This window comes from Phalacrocorax carbo, chromosome Z, assembly GCF_963921805.1.
Source record: "Phalacrocorax carbo chromosome Z, bPhaCar2.1, whole genome shotgun sequence".
NCBI classification, from domain to species: Eukaryota; Metazoa; Chordata; class Aves; order Suliformes; family Phalacrocoracidae; genus Phalacrocorax; species Phalacrocorax carbo.
In genome coordinates, this window is record NC_087548.1 from 35,062,834 (window position 1) to 35,084,887 (window position 22,054).

Consider the following 22,054-nt stretch of genomic DNA (forward strand, 5'->3'; position numbering starts at 1 on the left):
CTCTGTTTTCACATGCCATACCACTCTGGCTTGGAGCATAACCAAGGCTTGACCACAGTTGTCCACAGAGATTACACATACTGGAAGGCTAACTAATAATTCATGTTTGGGAGTGGGAGAGACGGTTAGGATACAATGCACTATAATGCATATGTCCTAACATCAGGCCAAAAGCCACCTTCCGAAAACACAGAAATGTTTAATAATGGGATCTTTGCAAGTCAAGAGCATAATAAACAAACACACTTCTTACATAGATACAAGAGGCAGTCTGCATATGACCTTATGGTACAGGTCATCAAGATAATATGCTATTTTCTGCATGTAGACAAATCTAAATTTGTCAATGTTGACTGCTAAATCTATATGTTTATCCAATGCTTAAACATGCCTTAGACATTCTGCATGACTGTAAATACTCCAACAGCAAATAAATTGCAGTAAAAATTAGCAAGCAGTAAATAGTTTTTTCAACAGTGGCTGATAACTTTTGTCTTAAAATGATTGTGTTGTGTGAATCATACATATTTTAAAATACAGCCATACAAAGTAAAAAATACTGGGCATCTTATCATCAGAACGATCTTGTCAAATTCAAGGTAACTCAGAGTAAAGTAATAGACTGATAAAGGACCTGATTCAACTGATATAAGGAAAGGTTAAAAGAGGTAAGCATGACTATAGTAATGAAATAATAACTGGGCTGAGACAATTACTGTAAGTATGTGCAGAGTATAAACACAAAAAGAGGAAGGAATTATTTGGAAAGTACAGGAGATATAAACTTTGGGTAATGGAATGAAATTGAGAATGAGGAAATTTAAAATTAATAGCAGGATAAACTTCCTGGCAGTATGATCTAATAGACTTTGCAAATGCCCCTAAGGGAAAGTCTTGTTCTTTAGGACACCTAAAACTAAGCTAGAAGAAAACACTAGAAGATATAAGTGCAAATGGAGACCAATCTTGTATTCATATGAACATTAGGCAGTTAGCAGGCTATTTCCCTCTCTAAATTCACAAGCCTTACAATGAAAAATAACAGTAAAAATGCACACTAATGAGAAGCGGGCAACAAACTAAATGAAAAAAAAGTCACCCCCTAACCATAACTGTATGTTTGGGGCAGTGCTGGTGCAGGGAGGGGATAGAAGAGCCACAAAATCCCACGGTCTTGCATATATAGAGGTATTTACCACTTTTTTATTCATGTTCCTAGTTGTATAAGCTGAGAAGTCACTACTAGGAGTTCAGTAACAGGACTAAGTGTCAACTGTCAAAGTAGCTTCAGAATTAGAAATCAGCATGGATTCAATGACAATACTTTCACAAATAACATAATTTCCCCAAATAACTGGTATGCTACATTAAGTTTTATTTACTGGTGAAACTTAACAGTTAGATAGATGTCCCTTACTACATGTACTTAAAATGAAAATGAGATGTGATGGAATATATACAAGACAACTTCTAGCAAATAATGTGGCCTAAAAGTTTACTGAGCATCTGCTTGCACGCTTACATGACCAATGGGTCATAAGTGGTGAATTCAGTAATTACAGAGATCTTTCCTCAAGAACACAAATTACATCATTATATTACAGTAAACAGTCATATGTTAAGTATGTGTCAGTAAGTCCACTTTCTTTGAGATCCATCTTATCATTGGTTTAGGCAATTTTATTTTGTGGGCTCTATTTTAAAGGCCTGCCAGCTTTAAAGCCAGGAATCATGGTGACCAGAATTCTGAAACCACCTGATTTAGAACAAAATTAAAATTTTAACTAATGTAAATTCAGAAAATCTCTAAGAGTTACCTAAAATAAATTCCCCACACAAATAACCCACGATACTCCAAAGCTAAGAGGCAACAATGTATCACCTTCTACTGTTCCCTAGTGATCCTGGTCAACAGGAATGCAATGGCTCACACGGACTCCAGCTTAGTCCTTGTGTATGTGGTCCAAATGAGCAAACCCCTTCCTTGCTGAATTATAAGACAAAGAAAATACTTATACCCCATTCTCGTGTAAACCATGTTTTTCCCTGTGCGATACATAACAGCAGTGCAGTACATCACTCCACTTCAAACTGAGGGTGAAATCCTGTCCTTGTTGAAATCCATGCAGCATTTGCTAGTGATTTTAGTGGATGTGGTTTGTGACCCCCTACCAAGTGTCTACCTTTCCCTTTCTTTTCTTTTTTTTAATGCCTTCTTAAATGGAAGGCATTGTTCCATATCTGTCCTACATGTAGAACAGAGCAGACACAATATAATGCAACTGAGGTCTGCAACCTCTAGACAGAAAAATAAAACCTCCAGAGTAAGAAAAGGGAAAGCTTGTTACTTCAATAAGGTTAATTCTTCTGGTTCCAACATTTCAGACTCTGACTGCACATTAGATTTCAAATGCAATTATAATCTAGTTACCTGCCTCTTAGCAATTTTACTGCATATTGTCACATTTCCCCAAGTATCTTCTGACTGCACTTTATGATTTATTCTGCTTTTATTTTTGTAATCTCTAACATCTATTCTTTTCCTTTTTCAAGTACTTTACCTCTGTTTTCACATTTGTAATATATCATTTGTTTTAAAATTTTGCAGTAATGTCAAATACTGTATATTGCAATAACTGTTCAGCAAACAGGATAACACAAGAAGGGATAAGTACAAACAAGATAGAGCTTATGGTACCATGTCTAAGAACCTAACTTCTCCCCCCATACTGAAACTTTCTTGTATTTAACTTTTTGACTAAACTCAGTTGTAGGTAAGCACATACCTACCAGGACTTTTACATATGTAACTCTTCCGCAATGCTAGCTGTCTTTCAGATGTGAACTAAAGTCCTCCCTTTGACAGAGATTTGTCATAGGAAATGGTACACATGAAATATTCTTAGAACATCAGTGTTTCTCCTAGGTGTGCTACATCTGAAAACAGAGTTTATGAACAGCGGTCTCATACTCTCCCAAATTCTGTTACATCAATGTTACTCATAAGAAACCTTGAAACATCCATACTTAGCTTTCTTGCACAGAGTGAACAACAGTGAAGCAGTTAACAAAACTGATATTTAAGTTATTGTAATTAGTTTGCAGCATAAGATCATAAAATAGTCCTAAATAAACAGATCATGTAATTGTCTCAAAGTTATTGCTTAGGCCTGTCTTCAGACTGACGCTGACATTGCTGCATTGATTTATACTCAGTTCACACTTCTGTGGTTATCTTTGCAAACACAAAACTAAAAGCTTTTGAAATTAAGATCTAGATTCTGGACTGTGGTAGCTGATAGCGGTACAACCTCAAGAACACTGTCTCTCCCAGATGTCTCAGTCCTCTGTGTTGCTTTAGGTTTTCAGCACAAAGAGGGGAAACGTTCTGGTCAGAAATAGCCCTTTGAAGTTGTCAATTCATAATCTTATTGAAAACTGGCTGCTAAAAATAGCTTCTGTGACCTGTCCTGCTTTTAACTTTTGCAGTTATGTCAAAAGATATTTTGGCATGGAAACTATGTATCTGTTTGGACAATATCCACTTGAATTACAAGTGCAAATATTTATAGCACATCATTTAATACAAAATCTTTTTGTCCTTATTTAAAACAAGTTCTAGGTTCTAGTTCCAGTTTTTCCTGAAGAGATTCTTCCAGACAAATGCATTACAGGTGAAAAATCAACTGTTACCATCAACTAGGGCATCAATATGTCTGTGTCATGGATTCACAAACACAGAAATTATGCCTGAGGCATAAACCTCAAGCAAATTGCATGGAGGCAGCTGTCTTAGATAAACAAGCTGTCCATTTGAAAATGGGAGAGGGAAAGAAGTAAACACAATGAAGGTCTGGAAAATTTAGCCCCAATTTATGCAGGTATGTATTTTTCTATTGTTGGATTGGAGGCTAATTTGATTTTCAGATCTGCATACATTTTCCAGCTTTTTAATTCACACCATCTTGAATCGCCACAGGTTAATCCATTTATGTGCCTAAAGCCACAGACGAGCTGTATTCACTGTCATAGCTGTAGCATAACTTAACTCAGACTGTCAGACTGTTGATAATCTGTGTGCACTATGCACACTTTCAGTTAATCCTTAGGTCTGAAGTCTGAACAGAAACTTGCAACAGATATGAATACAAACTTTCTGAAAATCAGGATTCACTATACCTGTTTTCCCTACTACGATTTTAGTGACATATTTATGAATAGTAATTAATCAACCTCCTCTCAGACTTCTTCACATATTTGCCCAAATGTCAGCACATTTACACCTTAGGTCTTCAGGTACATTTTATCATATAGCCCACTACTTCCACCATTAAAGAAGTCTTTCTGATGCCATAGTGAAATCGCAACACTAACACCTACAGATGAGATACCCAAACATAACAGAAATTTGATATACATATTAAGCAATTCACATAAACTATTAAGTTGCTTAAGTGACAAAATATATTTTATGTTTAAATTTGCACAGTATTTTTTTTTTACAAAATAATTGTAATTATAATTCCAAATTCCAAATAAAGTATTTCCAAATTTCCTTGGAATCTTAACATACAAAGCATATTCAAAGAAATAATCAACAAAGGCTGAAAATCATCTTAATACTGTGCCTGTCCTAGGTACAGCTGCATATAATACTGTTGTTAGGTGTTTCAGAAAGAAGTTTCAGGGCTTAATAAAAATAACATTATTCCAGCTAACCACTACACTTGGAGAACAATACATTGGCATCTCAAAAGACAAGTTTTTCAGTAGAAACTCTGTGTTTCCTAAGCAGGCTACCCTATTACAGTCAGGTGATCAATGAATGAGTGCAGTTTAGTCAAACTGGATTCACTGTGTTTGGAAATACTCTTTGGAAACAGCTTCCATCCTTTGTAATGGCAAAGTTCAGATACTATGGTGAAAAATATCACTGCAAAACCCTATGGCAGTGTAGTTTTGAGACCACTGGTTGAATTAATTTTGTTGATGAAGCTGTAGAAGATCCAGTCCTGCACATTTTAGTCCTCTGCTCACATACAAAAGAGATCATAGCTGATATATTCTGTCTTTGAGACCATGTCATTGTGCTCTGTGATACCCACAGAGGGTGATGGACATTTCAGGAAATCTGCAAGTGAAAGAAAGAGGAAGAAGTATCTTCCATTTTCCTAACTCCCCTCCTCTTCTTTTTCTTTTTTTTTTTTTTTTTTGTTATACAACACAGATGCAACCTTTTACCTCAGTAGAGCTTTTGCTTAGGGCACTGTAATGCTACATCACTTGTAAACATCCAATGGCCATATTAGTCTGCCATGGAGACAGCTCAATGGTACAGGAGGCACTTTCATCAAATGTACAGAAGACATCCTCAAGTTATTACCTGAGGAATATAACACAGTGCCTTTGTGACTCTGCTAAACGTAAGGGAATGGTATTATTAGAGCACTACCAGAGAGACTGTAAAAGGTACTGTAGGGCAGTTCCTCTTCAGGTTGAACCTGGTAGGTTCCATGAAGCATTTGTTTTACAAGAAGCAATGCTACACAGATTTCCTTTCTACTGTTGGACACTACTGTAGCAACAGAAATGTACTTTGCCTTTTTACAGTGCCCCTCACCACTTTTCATAAGGATGAATCTCACCAGTTTCCATCCCCTTGCAACCTGAATAACTTATTGGTACAGCACTTCTTACACAGACCTCACTGGGAGATGCCACACAAAAGCTTCAGGTGGTGTGGCACGCAGCTACCTGTCTGCTTGAGGAATTAGCTTTAGAAAAGCATGTTGTTGCCAGTTCTTGGCTGACAACATCACTTCTGTACTACTTTCTGAGAGAAATCAAGGTGTTGACTTTGATCTATAAAGCTCTGAGTCTCACCCATTTGAGAAAGCATTTCCCTCTTGATGTAACACTGCTGAAACTGAGAGCAACTGCAGAGCTTCAGCAACTCATGTTCAGACACAGATATCATAAGACATTCTAGGTGAAGAGAGCTCCATCCTGAATCATAATTTTACCTGTGAGCTCACAAAATATGAATTATTTGTTAACAGGTAGACCACAAGGAAATATCCAGCTTTCTTTGTGTATTTGTCTTAAGAGGGTAAGTCTGTGTTACATAAGTATGGGAAAGGAAATCTCTTTGTAGATAAATGTTCAAAAGATATCTTTAGGTTAAATGGTATTTCATGCACTCTGGTGACTTATAGCTGTGCATTTAATAAACTAAAAATGAGCAAACTAAATACCAAGTAATAGTTTATAACTGCAATTAAATCTTTAAATGTCTTGTCAGTAGATAGTTAAGCTAGTACTCTCTCTGCCTCCCAATTACAATTAAAAACAGCACATTGCCATATTTAATCTTCAATACTTTCTTAAAAATTACAAGTAAAGACTTGCCCAAGAAGCTGAAAACTATTAAATGTCAACAAATAAAGGCACTAGCTATACCAAAGAAACCGAATGCACCTATATCGCTTGTGTCTGCATATTCTGCTAGCATTCTCCCAGGAACAGGAAACCCTTTGACCAGCCCAAACAGAGCCTCACAAGATTCCCTCTTCATTGCTAAATGACTGCAGTTATTGTATTGAAGAATGACAAAGCATTTGCCTGGCATTCCTGAAGAGTGTGCCTATCTTTCATTGAACAAAAAATTGAATACCCCAATCAACTATGAGAGGACAATAAGTAGCCTCACCAGTTTCCAGAAGCAGCTCTCCTCAAGCAGTTCAGATATTTCTGTCTTCAGACAAAGATAAAATCATTTAAAAGATTAAGCTGCAAACTAGCCCACATTGCAACAAAGTACATTTTTACAGCCCCAGTAATCTTAGTCAATAAGGGGACAGCGGTTCACTTGGACTGTAGTTTGTAACATGTGTAAACCATTTATTGTAAGAGGAAAAGGGACAATACCTAACTCCCCCAAACTGGAGGCATTTTTACTATGTCACTGAAAATGACATATTTAATTAAAAATATCACAAAAATTGATTTAAGGTTAGCTGGAAGCTGTGCCCTTCATAAAGCAAACTCAAAGGGCTTGCAAGATTGTCTACTTCTGTTTGCTTGGTTCAGTCAGAAAAAAAAAAATTCTCATTGATGCCAGGATGCTTTTCAGCAGGATTCACCTTAGCTGTTTGGTTTACCATCATTTTCTTCATCACACTTGTTGACCCTTCTTCTGTGATTCACCACACCTTAATCAGGAAATTACTCCATTTAACTCAATGGGGCATTAAGTTTAGAGCTTTTGTTTTTGACTTCAGCCACTCAAGTGTTGTGCTTGGTGATTTGTTCAGGCTCACTCAAAGTCTGATTTTTATACCGTGTATTGATTCATACCCTCTTTATTACTAATGCATTTCAAGTTTGTGCAGATTTGTGTGTGCACGTGCACATGTGTACATACACCCAGAGGAGGTAATATTTTCCAAGATTAAAAGATTCACCCACCTGGAGTCATTCAAAAAGGAAATACATGTTCAAAATTTGTGGTAGCTTTGAAAACCTCAACACACTGTAGATGGATAAACACTGTAGGTGGTTTAGACACATACCAGCCTATTAGTTTTTGCTGAAACTTACAGTGAGTAACCAGTACTAATTTAACTGCAGAGAAACGAGCACCCAGTCATAATACAGATATATACTCACACACACAATCTCACCCAGTAGCATGAGTGCTTAGCTAAGAAGAAAAGCATTGAAATAAGGATAATAATAACAGCTCAGCAGAATTACTTAATTAGTGGAAAGTACAGCAGTTCTCAAAACCTTGGGAGCTTTTCAGACTACTGGTTGGAGGCAAGTCCAGCTCTATATCTAACAAGGTCCATTTCTGTTCAGTACATGTGTTTATTCTCTAGATTGAGCAAGGGATAAAAAGCAGATATGCATGAAACTGACAGCCATGGCTTTCTTTTGTTTAGGACCATCCATCGTTGAATCATTTTTCTCTGCAGCCAAAGGGCCTGTTTGAACTTTCTGACTGTTCATCACACACAATTTGGAGTATTTAACATTATGTCAAGAAAATTGCCCACTGCTTCCCACTGTAGAAACCTATGGAAGCTCTATATCTTTAAATTAATTTTACTTAAAGTATTCCATTGAATAGCATGACTGTCTCACTATAATCAGTGCAGCAGTAATGTAATTAATCTCAAAATTGCTGTGGGGAGTACAAGGCATCTTGGTTGCTTGTCGTAACAATCTAAATTAGCGTATTACTGAAAGATGTTGGGGAGGAACAGTTCATTTTAGGTAAATGCTGTCAGGGTATCCATCCTTTCTATTTCTAAAGCTGAAATTAAAACTATCATCATAGCTCGCTTTTTGAAATCCAAATGAGTATGTTTTGAGGTGGGAAAGCATAATTAAATTTTATGTGGTATTCCTACAGATGCAGTTTTGCATTTTATAATAATTAAATTCGTTTGAATAAAAATTCATGTTTTATTTAGAAAAGAAGAACTGGTTTGGCTCAAAGCATGCCATTGTATCAGAACAATTCCCTTTTGTCACTGAAACTTCACAGACGGCTGCTTCTTTTCCTAAGCAAAAAATTATTCTTGCTGTTTTACTTTTTGTACAGTCATCCTTTAACTGTTTTCTTTAGACTGGGCATACAACTCCTCTAATCTAATGTATAGCATTTCTCAGAGGTGAACTTTAAAGAATTAAATTTAAAAGAGATTCCACTAATAATACTGATTAATGATAATAAATTGCAGAGAATAGCTGATGCAGATGCCTGGAATCCCATACTTGGTGTTGTTTAACCCCATCCCCTCTTCTCAGGAACTAAATCAAACATCAAATGAAATTAAAAACACTAATACAAAGGTTATGAAAGGTGACGAAAGTAGTAAATTGAGGCCAGTTTGGCCTGTTATTCCCTACGGAGCCACAACACAAGAATAGGAAGTGTTTTCAGTTTGCTACGACTCTGAAAAAATCGGCAGAGTAGAATTTTATCCTTCAAGGTCTAAAGATTAATCTTTTAACGACAGATAAGGGAAGAGAATATGACTCTTGCTGGGCACAGAGTTGAAAACGCTTCTCCTGCACAATGAATATACTCCCCAATGTTAAAATCACAAGACAGAACACTTGTCAACTGTCTGAAAGAAAGTCAGATACTTCATTTAGATGTTGTATTTTTTCAGTGATGATCCAAAGCAGAACACTGAACAATCCAGAGAGATTATCACCTAATCTGCCCTTTTAATATATATAAGAAATCAAAATGTAAGTAAAACAAGCACTGAATAATTAAAGAAATGCATAACAGTAAGGGTCTGATTTTAATTTGCATAATCTTTCTCTTAATAGTGCCTAATTAAGACATCAGTTAAAAAAAAAAACCAACAGAACTCTAAGATTTTCCGCACTGAATTAACGTTAAGGACTTTTAATGGATGTCTTAATTAGACTTTGTTATTCATGGAAATTTTACACAAATTAAAATCAGGTCCTGCATGCAACATTCCCAGCTGAGTCTCAGCAAAAATACTATATGGGACTGAAAGACTTTTAAACCATGCACAGATAGCAATTTGTATTCTAAAGCTGACATACTCCATTTTCACTTTTTGGTTTAATTTGCATTAATATTGTAACCAACAAAAATCATATAGTTTGGATTTCTCCCTTCAAAGCAAAATTAGATTCTATGAACCCACTTTTTTTTTTTAAACACACAGAAAGTCATGCTGCTGGACCAGAATATTAGCCCGTGGGGACAACAGCCACAATGACCTTCTGAACAGCCCAGAAGGGCCATATCTGTTATTCAACATAGAAAGTTTGAGTCAGGATCAAGTTCTATCACTGTCGTGCTTGAACCACACACAGAAAGGCCTGTCATTATTGGTGAAAGACAAAACAAAACAAAACCCAAACCAAAATGGTGTCACAGCAACCCCTTCATCCCTGATAAGACAGTCCTTCCAAAGGTACCTAACTCTTAGGAGCAGGAAAACCTAATGGTTGCTCTTCACTTTACATTCGCAAGGCTCTTGCAAAGAACATGATGAAACACAAGCTACAGGGCTCCACAGGAGCCTTTCAGACAAGGCATCAGAAATAAATAACAGCCTGAGCAACAAATATTACATTACACTGACACTGGAAATATTCCAAGTATTGGCAGACCAAGTCTCAACTGCAGTTTAGCCTTTAGTGCAGATCACACGCTAACACTATGTGCTGATGCTATCATGAAAAGCGGTTTTGCACACAGTCCTTCACAAATTACTTTGCTAATGAAAACCATCTTAATTTCCCATATCAGACACAAGTCTGAATCAGTGTAGCAGCCAGGAACTCATCTGTTACTGCATGTTCACTACAAAAGGAAGAAAAAACAATTTTGTGGGTCTGTGCTGTGCTCACTACACACTACACTACACAGATGTCTTTGCATCTGTGCAAAGAAATATCAGGTCTATGAAACAGGGAAAGCATAACCTTGCCAGAGTTTATTTTCATTGTTGGCCTATAAATATGTATGGCCACGCATGAGCATGGGTGCGTGTGTATGTATCAGCACACTCCTTGCTCTGTCCTCCAGCAGGAGCTTTGACTCGAGAGGCGCCCAGTCTGCAGGAGGGCTGCAGGACTAGGACCTGCCCTGTTAGTGCTGCGGCGTCATTCCATACAAGTATTTTTCTTACGAGTGGATATGACAAACCTGCACCCTGTACTCAACCACGCTGAACAGGAAAAGTTGCTTGATCGCTTATATGCCAGCTCCCAGCTTGCTCTGAAACCAGAATTAGTGAGATACCCGTCTAGACACCCTGGAAGACACACATTCCTCACAGGATTTCTTTTGGAGGGTTTGCATTGTTTTACAGTACCTGACTAGTCTGCGGGCTGGACGGGTCGTAAGAAGGTACATAATTCTTCAGAGTATCCTGAGGATTCAGGTGGGGAGGATATCTGATCGTTGGATGAGAGAAGTAGCTAGACGGGGCAGGAGGGAGAATAGCTTGTGCTGGAAATGGCAATGGTGAAGGTGGAGGTGGAGTTCTAGTTGAGATGACTGGAGAAGATAAAATAAAATTAAAATTACTTCAAATCTTGTTTCTTCTAAAGTTCTTCACCTCTGTGTTACAGCAAGAAAAATAAAGTCAGTTATAAATCAGTACACTGCACTCCTGCTTCATGGCATCTTTACAGAAAAACTTATATGTCCTCCACTCACATCATCCTAGGCAATGGAAAGTGCTACTGTTTCAAATTCATCAATTCTACATCTTTTTTTGGTTTTGTGTGTTATGCCATCATATTTTTTCATTTTTTTCTTTAAACGGTTATCATTCTCCAGCATAAAAGACATTTCAATTATACAATTTTCCCATCTGGAGCCCAAATAAACAAAACAAGTATTTTACTCAATAAATAAAACCTGCACTTGTATCCACAACACAGTAATTGAGGAAAGCAAAGTCACCAAGTCCTAAGAAACAGTTGGTGATTCCTCACTGCACTGCATTTGTCCTGCCTCATGTGGGCATGGGGGTAATAACTACTCATCAATAATGCCATGAATATTAGTTGACCTTTGTGAAAATGTTAATGAAAATTCAACTTCAGGGCCTGGGAAACCAATCCATCCAATACGAATATATCTGACAAACAAACAAGTACCTACATATATATTTTCCTTTGCATTCTCATTCTTCCCAGCCCCTATAACGACACACTTCTCTATCTATAGAGTATATTTAATGTCTAAACAACCAGTAACGTTTTTACAGTGAAAGGAATGTACAGCATGTCCTGCTGCTGTGCAGTCATCTGGCTGGAAGCGGAGAGTGTTATTCTATCACAACAATCTGCTTTCCACCCTTACTACATATCTAGAGGGCACCTACTTGGCAATGTATTTAAAAGGAGGTACTGAGTTCAATGGAACTGGAGAAAAGGCAGCAGTGTTTTCATCTTCATTAGTGGCAGGGTACAAATCAGGTCTGTATAAGCCAGGTATTTTATAATCTGCTCACGGTTCTATACTCTGTCAGCACAAGTGCACCAACACTGCTCTTCCAGGCCACCTCTCATAACTTTGAGGGGTTTTCAGCTTAATTTTTAAGTGACTTGCTATTTTTGAGCTGGGATCAAGTCATACTTTGCTCAAGAATAAACAACAGTAGGAATGTTCCAAAATTGCTGTACTTGGTAATCAAAACCTTGCAAATCTCAAAATCATTGCTCACTGACACAATAGAACTGGCTACATAAACAGAAATCAGGTTTCCTAGCAAGTAAACAGCTCATCTACAAATTAGGTTATGACTGTCACTCAAATGCATATATCTAAAAATTACACATTAAAGCAAATATAAAGATCTACATGTAAGTATAGGGCCAAAAATAATTATGGAAGCTTCTTTTGTGACATGCTCATTTTAATCACAGCCCCACCAGTTCAGTTTAATCATAAAACATTAGTTACTGCTCTGACATGTGGGAGCTGTGCAAAACAAACAGAATCAAGCAGAAATCTATCCCTTCCATTTCACCCATCATCTCTGATGTGCTTGAGTATTTGCTCTTAGTGGAAATCTTACAGAGACCACAATGAGTCCAGGCTCACTTTCATAATATAAAATAAAAGGATGTTAAGGGGGAAACAGTCCTTACACATGAACTGAAAAAGAGGAACCTGAAATCATGGAGAAATCACAAAACAGAAACTTCTCAAAGGAGAACTGCATGTTAAAGAAAAGAAGAAAGAGTCCTCAAATCTGTTTTACCCCTCTAGTCATCCAAGTCTGCTCAAGAAATGAATCCCTTTACATGCAGTTCGTAAGGAGACATGATGAGCTGCTATGGGGACACTTGCAAGGAGCATGTTCCCATCTGAAGAATCAGGGTCACTCTCACCTCTAAAGTTAAACAGACCATGATGCTGGAATTTCCCTGTCATTCTTGATAAACCCTCAAGGAAACATTCTATCACAGTTCAAGTGTCTCCTTCACACTTTGAGTGAAGTTTTACTACGAATTTACTATGGATTTCAGAAAACAGATGTTAAAAAATATTTATCAGGACTCTACCTGTTTAGACAGAGCATTCAAAAGAAGCACTGGTACTTCTTTCATTGTGACACATAGTGAACATGGTTGTGACTTCTCTTGTGAATTAAATCCTACCTATTCTGGTCTTAAAATATAATATGGTCATAGCAACAATAATAAAAAAGGATGTAGGTGGAAGAAGGAAAGACAGGAAGGATTCTTCCTCTGTCAGTTTCTTCATGCAACTGCATGAAGCTTCTTTTATTCACTGGTTAATCCTAAATCCTTTCCAGTCACTTGCAGCACTGAGTATAATGAGCATTTCTGCAAGGATAGCCCAACCTCTTCTATTTCTACCCTCATTAGTATTATAAATGGGATCAGGTCTCTAAGAAAGTCTGCAGAAATGCATCACAATCTGAACGTAGGAAAGGAGGACAAATTAATGGGGAGGTATTTCTTCCTCCTCCATAGCCCTCACCACTGTGTGCAACTCCTGGGATCCCTGGGTGGTGATGCTGGGGAAAAGTGCTCAGTCTTGGTGAAGAATCCTGGGGAGAAGTAGGACTAAACAAAGGCTTTTCAGGTTTCTTCATTGTAGGAGAAGACATATCTGCAATAGAAAAACAATGGAACAGTGACATTAGCTTTGAAGCCCATATCAGGACACATCATTGTGTTGGCTGAAGATACTTACTTTTACTGTTCTTGCATAAATATTGTTTGGTGACCCAACTCCCCTATGACCAGTAAACTAATTTTAAACTATTGCTTTCAAACTTTAGAATGAATAATAATCCCCTAACTGGTCTTTGTCCTGCAAAACAGAAACTACATTCCTTTCATACCAGACAAGACAAACAGTGAAGAAACACAAGCCGTCAGAACCTCCCTAGACACTTCTCAGCTACCCAGAACACCACCAAATCATCTGCTCCTTCAACAGCCACATAATCTTTATTGCATATTTTACCAGAACACCTACACTCAGGTGTGTAGGGTAACTGCCATGCACATGCCAGTTTATGGTATTTATTATTTTGTTATTTCAAAACCCACCACTTACCCTTCCCAAAACCATCATGAAACAATGTAACCTTCTGAAGAATAAAGGATACTTTAACTTCTCCATGTCATATTTTTCATGTGTCAGGTAGGGCCTTCCCACCTCTTCCTTCCATTTTCCCTATCTACAAAAACATCTCTTCAAAGCTCACCGGATGAAGATAACACACCAGTAGGAAAAAATGTATGATTTCTACCATGCAGGTTAGTGATATTGCATCAGGCAAAAACACTGGATTATTTCTGAAAGTTTAAATTAATTAAACAACAATTTTTGGACTTCGCATCAACTTATTTCAAAGTTAATTACAATACTTTTAAAGGACACACATCAATATTGTAAGTGGGTTCCATTTCAAATCAATGGACTAACTCATGTTTAAAGCAAAGGTCATTTCTTAAGTACTTTACTGGACTAGGGCCATGTTGCAGCTGACTTTCCTACATGGACCATGTTAGCTCTTAAAGTGATTTTGGCACTTTTAATATTGGCACGCTGTATTGTGCTTTTCTAGGGGTCATACAATCATCTTGGAAGCCAAAGAAAGGCCTGCAAAATGTGAGTACCTTACTGAGACCAAACTGGACCACAGCTTTGCAAATTGGGTGGAGTTTAAGGTGGGTTTCCTCCCTAAAAGCCATAATTCAAGCAGGACCCACCAAACAGAAACCATTTGTATACTCTGCCCCATCCCACTGTCAATCCCTGCATAGACACCGGCAGCAGACCCAGACCAGACTCTGCCAGTGCTCCTCCACCATTCCGCTGCAAATCTCCTGCTCCCCTTTGGTCCTGACTACTAAATCTGCTGATGTCCCAAATACCCTGCAAGATTCACCTCTTCAAGAAGGCTGCTGAGAAAGGATTTTATTCAGCAAAACATTCAGCAAGAGCAAGGAATTGCTTTACAACAGAGCAATTCAACACTTATTCAGTTTTAACAGATATGACAAAAGTTACTCTATGCTTTTTATTACACTGATCTGTTGCAATTTTATGTTGTTATCAAAACACTGAGTGCTGACAGGGCACATCTAGCTGTCTTACATAATTTGGTAAATAAATTGTTGCTGAGGAAGAAATAGAGTATTTTGTTTCTTTGAATCTATCAGCAGGTAGTAAAGACAAAGTTGCCAAATGGTTACAGTTTTGCTAAGCTAAGAAATAATTCCAAAAGTTTCAGGCAGGACTGAATTTTTTTAAATGGGGTTTTGCATAGGCAAACCATGATAAGAAGGCACATTAATTCTGGAATGTTTTCAAATATTTCATTATGTTTTATTTTCTGCTCAAATGACAGCCCTAGTTTCTTCATAGAAGGCCCTAGTTCCATCAGAGCAAGAAAATTCTCACACCTCCACAACAGATGCAGACTTTTATAAAAGCCCAGTCAAAATTAACCAGCTATTGTCTTTGTACTGTGGTTCTCTACATACACAACCTCTGCCTCAGCAGAAATGTTGCAAGGTTACAGTCTGAGAAAAAAAATAAACATGCTTAATAGCTTGTAGACACAGCCTCCCACTACAATGCTGTGGTCATCAGTAGTTGTCACAGAACTTATCAGTGACAACATATCTTGTTGACGCTACCACATCTAGGCTATCACAAAAGAGAGAATACAAAAACAGTTTAATTTTCTTTCAAATTAAAAGTACTGCATTTAAGTTTCCCTAAGGAAAAAACAAGCCATGGGCTAGAAGTGGAAAATCTTTTCCTTATGTAAAGCTCATATTCAACAAAAGACCTCATGAAAGAAAGCTGCTTAGCTCCGGAAGGTCTGTATGCGTCAGCAGCTCTGATTTCTGGAATTCAACAGAGATTTAATTTGGATGGTGACTGTTACTTCATTAAACAAGCAAAAGTTGTTGTGTTTCTCAAAACCAAAGTATTTTAGTTGCTTGAAAGAAGTATGCTATATGAAGTGCAATGTAATCAGAGTATCCATTAACCCCCCAGTGGCATCACTAATTTGAAAAGAATCTACTGCAAAGGAGATTGGGGGCCATGATAACCCTAGCATTTGCTTTAAAAATGTGTCATTTATTCCTGCTCCTACTTTACGGAAGCAAGAATTGAAGTAAGCATATAGAAAACCGACAGCATGTATTAGAAAGCAAACAGAATAAACTTCTCATATAAAAGACACTTTCCTCATTAAAAGTGAACACGACTGGTAGTCAGGAATAGAAAAATCAGCACTGCCATAAAAATACCGATTACCCACCAAAACAGCAACTTTAATGTACACTGCACAGCACACCACCATGAAAAACTTTCAGAAGAAGTCGTGTTACATACAGCATAGGCAACTGCAAAGAATAATGGCTGAAGTGCAGGCAGTAGCTTCTTTGTTAAAACAATGCACTTCACATTGAGAAGTAATTCAGATAGGGCCTTCCCCCCACCACAGCCCCCGCAGCTCTCCCCATGTGTGCCTGGCCATCGTAACAGAGCATTCATGCTCCCGCCACTGCCGAATAACAGATGCAGCCGACAGGGGAGACAGAACAATAACTGTTTGTATAGGTTAGGAAGAAAGGCTGCAGCCGTCTCCTCCTTGACCAAGAGAGGAGGCCTAGAGCTTTAATAGGAAAACACACATGGTAGATTTCTTTGGAGAGTTACCAGTTACAAAAGAAAAAGTGGGGAAAAAAATGCAAAGCAGCTTTTCACTGTCTTTAATTTTGCTTATAAGAAAAGTGCCTTTATATAAAGCGGAATAAGTTAAAGCAACAGTGAGGCTTCATATGATTTTACTAGTAGCTTCTACAGAAGAGAAAACAAAAATTTTTCTCATTTTAAAACATGTCTTATTTTTTCCACATTGTGAGACATAGTCTAGTAGCTACATAGAGCTTAGTTATATACTGATAATTACATAATGAATGACAAACAGAGGTCACAAAAATAAGCCACTTGCTCTTACATCTGTGTCAATATTTCAGCAATGAGATTCCAATCCTTACTACTTTGAGAATGAAAATAAAACAGTTACAAGTGTGATTTATTTTTCGACTTTTGGAAAAAATGTGAAGTACGGATGAAAAGCAGAAAGATGCCAAAAGCACTTGGACAAAGTTATCAAAAGGTCAACATTAATCAGACACTGTGTCTTGTCCTGCCGAGAATTTTCTTCAAATGTGAAAAACGAGTTGGCTTTTTTTAAAAAAATTCTCAGTGCTGTTCCAAATCATTCTTCCCTGTATTCTTGTATTACTGTGGAGATACCCCAAACGGGTGGCATGTCATACATTTTAAAGCATCACATCAAAGAGAAAAGGGCTTATGCAAATAAAAAGAGTTAGATCATCTCATCTCCCAACAAGGTAAATCTGTCTACACAGGAAGGCAGAAGAGCTGCTGTGAAGCATAGCGTATGTAGCCTGTTTATCAACAGCTTGCACAAATGGTGCTCCAGATGTATAGCTGTTCAAGAAAGCCCAAGGCAACAATTTTGATCAATTCTAATGTGACAAAATGCTGCAGGGAAAGTGTGCAGAAACGTGTTTACGTCAGCCTTTAATTAAACTGTTGTTCACTTCCGAAGAACCTTAGGAAACACTAATAAGACATGAGTTTTGGCAATTTCCTCATCAAAGCAAAGACTCTTTTCCTCAGTCTGAAGCAGCTTGTCATCCAGGCAGTTCCCTGGGTGAATGTCACCTTGGCACACCACTCGGCAAGCCACCTGTTAGGAGAACTCAGCTGGAATTGAGCAGTGATCCAGGGCAAGTTCAAACATCCACCTGACTGTTTCTGGACACCTGATCTGCTTTCTTGCTCACCACCACAACATGGCAGCTTCTCTTTTTTGCTTGTGAGACACAGTCATGAGCAGAGAAAGAAGAAATCATAAACAAATACTAAATCTACTTTAATCCAGTTTATTCTTTAACTCTTATTAATATCTTTTCTCCTGCTGGGTTTCACAAGTCTTTTTTTTCAAGGTACTGTCCTGCAGAAAACAATCTGTAAAGATTCATTTAACACTCGTTACTGTAGGTAGCATCACCTCCACAGAAAGCAAGACAAAACAACATTCAACTTACTGTATTTATAACCTCAGTGAAAGCAGGAAAGCTATAGAGTCAGAGTTCACAGCACCCCCAGCAAGCTATAAGAGTCATCCCTTCATGCTACTGTTTTAAACAAACTCCTCTTTTCCTAGAGGCAGTACCTGGGATTATTTCTGGTGGCAGGATATACTATGTACATCACATCCAGCTGGGCCTCACTCTCTACTGCCTCCACAACATCTGGCAGCTAAGCTTCTGTGAAGCACATGTGAAAAGTTAAGTAAAATTTTTAATTCACATCAGATAGCTGTATGATGATGATGAATCATGACAAATCCCACTGTGCTCAGTAGAATCAGTTTTGGTTTACACCTGTTCATGTGAAGAACAAATAGAGCCACTCTGCACAGGCAGAGCTAGCACCACCGATTTTCATATGTGCTCAGTCTGATTTCCTTTAACGCTATAAGCATTCTGTGTTTCTCAACTGCAAGTCTTAATAAGGCACCTAACACTGACTATTGACAGCTGAGTGACTCTAAAGCACAACCACCTCTCATTTGTAAGAAAAAGGCTTTGTTTTATCTGTCCTAAAGACTTCGCACTGGGGCTGGATGGAAACCAAGAATCCTGAAAATCAAAATGTTTTAATTCATTTATCTTCTTCACAAAAAATGAATGGTGACATATTTTTGTGAAAAAAATACAAGAGAAAGACGTGCCTGAACAGCTTGGTGTCTGAGATACTTGATGCCTAGAACAGAGAAAGACTTGGTAGAATTCCTGTTCAGTATCAGGCAAAGATCGGGCTTTGCATCTAGCTCTCCCATTAACCAAATCTGTGCTCTAATCATTGGCTTGTTGGTTTCTCATTCCCCTTCATTCACTCTCATTTTTATATTGGACCAGAGCGAAACTATCCTAAAAATTCATTTATTTCCATGAAAAATTCAGTTCTGATAAACAATGTTTTTCTGAGTGGAAAATTAACAAAACAAAACAAAACAAAGAAAAAAAATCATTATCAGTTTTGTTCTGAGACTTTCTGAGACAAATGGTAGCAATTCTCAGTATGAATGCCTTTGTATTTGCTTTTGACAGAAACAGTGAAGTCTTACACAAATATATATATACACATTACTTAGCAGCTGAGAGTGTTCTGAACTTCAGGAGCAGCCAGTGTTAAGGCTTGAAGAGAGCTGCTCTCTTCACATTTAACAACCTGATCTCAGTTTTATTTTGGCTTCTCCATCAAGTGTAGAAAAGCATTTTATATATGAAAATTTTATACTGGAGTAGTGTATTTCAGTGTACAGTGATTCAATAACCTCCCATCTTCAAATCAACCTACTTAGCACGTATGTTATTTTCACAGGCACACCAATGATATTGCACAACCAAGTCTATCAGACTGTGACACTGGTTTTCCTACCAGGAACCATACCCAAGGATGATCAAACACTCTGTTGTGCTGTTTTGCCATTTCACAACAGAGAAAGCATTTCAATGTATTATCTTTTGTGATTTGTAGTGAAAAACCTAAGAAAAGGAACTAGACTAGAATTTCTTCTAACACCATTTTCAGTTCAGCAAGCTGGTAAGCAAAACACTACAACAATACTGCAATTCAGAAAAGCTACAGCAAAACAAGAGTAAATTTCTTAAAATATAATTATTTCCTTGTTCATTCTCTATTGCACTCTTCTAAAAATCACACTATTTTATTTTGCATTGTTCAATAAGTATTAACATACGTAAGAGAAGAAAGTGTTGCAAGAACTTTCAGGCAACTGAAACATGAGAGTCAGAAACCTTCTAGATGGAGTAAACACGTCATTCTTCTCATCCTTACCCACACGCAAGCTTGTAGAATACTGTACTCCATTGCCAACAGTTACGTGCTGTGGGATGCCTTGATCGTGATGATTTTCTTTTCCTCAATAGACAGGGGTTTGGACAAAAGATAGAAGGGTTGTGTCTCCCTGCCCTTATATCTCCCAGCATATTGGGGGTTGGGGAGGGGGGAATGGGGAATAACACAGACAAGTGTCAATGCAAACAAGCTGTAGGATGCTTTTTGTTGGTGTGTGTGACTAACTGTATAAAGTTGGACAACAAAATTTCTTCATTGCATTACTGATTATCATACTTTTTGTGGACAGAAAGCAACACAACTCACTACGGTTCCTGCTAAAATTACATACACTATTTTTTGAAAAGTATAATTGTTGTGCATTGTTATTTAAGCTAGGGTAATTGGCAAAGCTGCATACACATTTCCTAAAATTAATTTATTATTATTATTATTCAGTTTTGGCAAATAAAACAGTAGCAAAGGAAGGATATGATGGTCAGATGAGAGCATTAATATTGAATATGTAGACATGCAAAATATCCACATCCCAAAGTCATTTCAAAAAATGTTTAACAGTAGGATGGGACATACAGACCTAATCCCCCTAACAGTTGTTTGAGAGTGCCATATGACATGTAAGTAATTAACTGCCATGCTGAAAGATTATTCCTATTTAAATTTACATCTATTTCCACTAAGATTAGGCTGAAACTATGGCACACTATCTTGCAAGAACAGTAGGCAGCAATTCTCCATTCTCATCCTTCAAACCCAGCTTGCTACTCCTCATCAGAAAGTAACAGTAAACCTCCCAGGAAAGGTCCATAATCAGCATGACTATGTATCATACCTGCACTGTTTCTTGTGAGGAGTAAAATACAATTTTTATCATGCATTGATCTGCTGGCATAAAGCTGGCCATACTTCCTCACCCTGCATGCCTCATACCAGAAGCATTGTCCAGCTATGATACCCCCAGGACACAGGCACCACCAGGAAGACCATGGGGAGCTGGGGTGTTGCTGTTCAAGGGCTGTGAGCTTGTCTCCACCAGCTCTGCTGTGACCCACAGGGGCCAGAGGCAGAATGCCAGATTCTACCTCTGCAGCCTTTCCTGGCTCACTTCTTCCCACAACTTCAGACTCAGTCTATCCAAGCACCTCTGTACCAGCGCAGCCCATCAGATGTCATAGGAGAAGTACTTAAGAGTTCAGTGGGGTGGCTACCTTTTAAACACGAAGCAGGCACTGCAAGTAATGAGGCTGACTTTGGGAATAGAGATAAAATGCATGAGACCAAAACTACAATGTTGCTGCCACAAGGAATGTACTATAACAAACATATATACTTTCATTAACAAACCCACATGAGGCTCCAAGTACTCTGTGCTGCCATAAATAACCCTTAAGCAGTTACAGTGTACTTTAGGTACTCAACTACTTTTTTATTTAACTTTACATTTCAGAAACAGACTGGGGCATTTCATCACCTATGAGTCATTGTTAAGAGATGTGATTCCAGTAGATAGCTGTGATAGAAGAGCATTTTGGGATACTGTGAGAAAACCTAATTAAAACGCCAAACAAATTATAAATACTTTAAAGTACATTTTAGTCATTTATTAAATTATCCTACAGAAAGTCATTCAAACTCCAAGGAAAAATGCACAGCTATAACACCTCATTAGTGCTGAGAATCCAAGGAACTTGGCTAGAAAATGAAATCAATATTGTAACCTTAACTGCAAAAGTCAGAAAAGTATTTCCAGTTTCTAATGCAATAAGATTAAAGAGGCATTTGAGATAAAACAATTCAAGGGAAGTTGCTGATTTAGAAGCATTTAGGTTACGGCATCTCCTTTTTATTACTATTATAGTGTATACTGGTAACAGTTTAGGATGGTTTAATAGGTGTGCTATATTAATTTAATTGTAGATCCATCTGGGGAATGGTTTTGAACTGAGATAAAATCACTCACACTGTAATATACTACTTTGATCAAGTTTGATGTTGTTTGTATGAAAGCAGTATAAAACACAAATTCAGAACCTTTTCAAGTGTATCTAGGTA

At 37.7% G+C, this 22,054-nt stretch overlaps 1 protein-coding gene across 8 annotated transcripts in view; it reads right to left on the bottom strand.

Annotated features, from left to right (window-relative positions):
- Positions 1 to 22,054, bottom strand: part of NFIB (nuclear factor I B) — a 182,828-nt gene that overhangs the window by 30,087 nt on the left and 130,687 nt on the right. For all 8 annotated transcript variants that reach the window (XM_064438922.1, XM_064438921.1, XM_064438920.1 and 5 more), the window contains exons 7-8: positions 13,526 to 13,657; positions 10,878 to 11,062 (exon numbers count right to left, since the gene is read on the bottom strand). In XM_064438922.1, the coding sequence (XP_064294992.1) occupies positions 10,878 to 11,062; positions 13,526 to 13,657 (317 nt within the window). The remainder of the gene's footprint in view (positions 1 to 10,877; positions 11,063 to 13,525; positions 13,658 to 22,054) is intronic.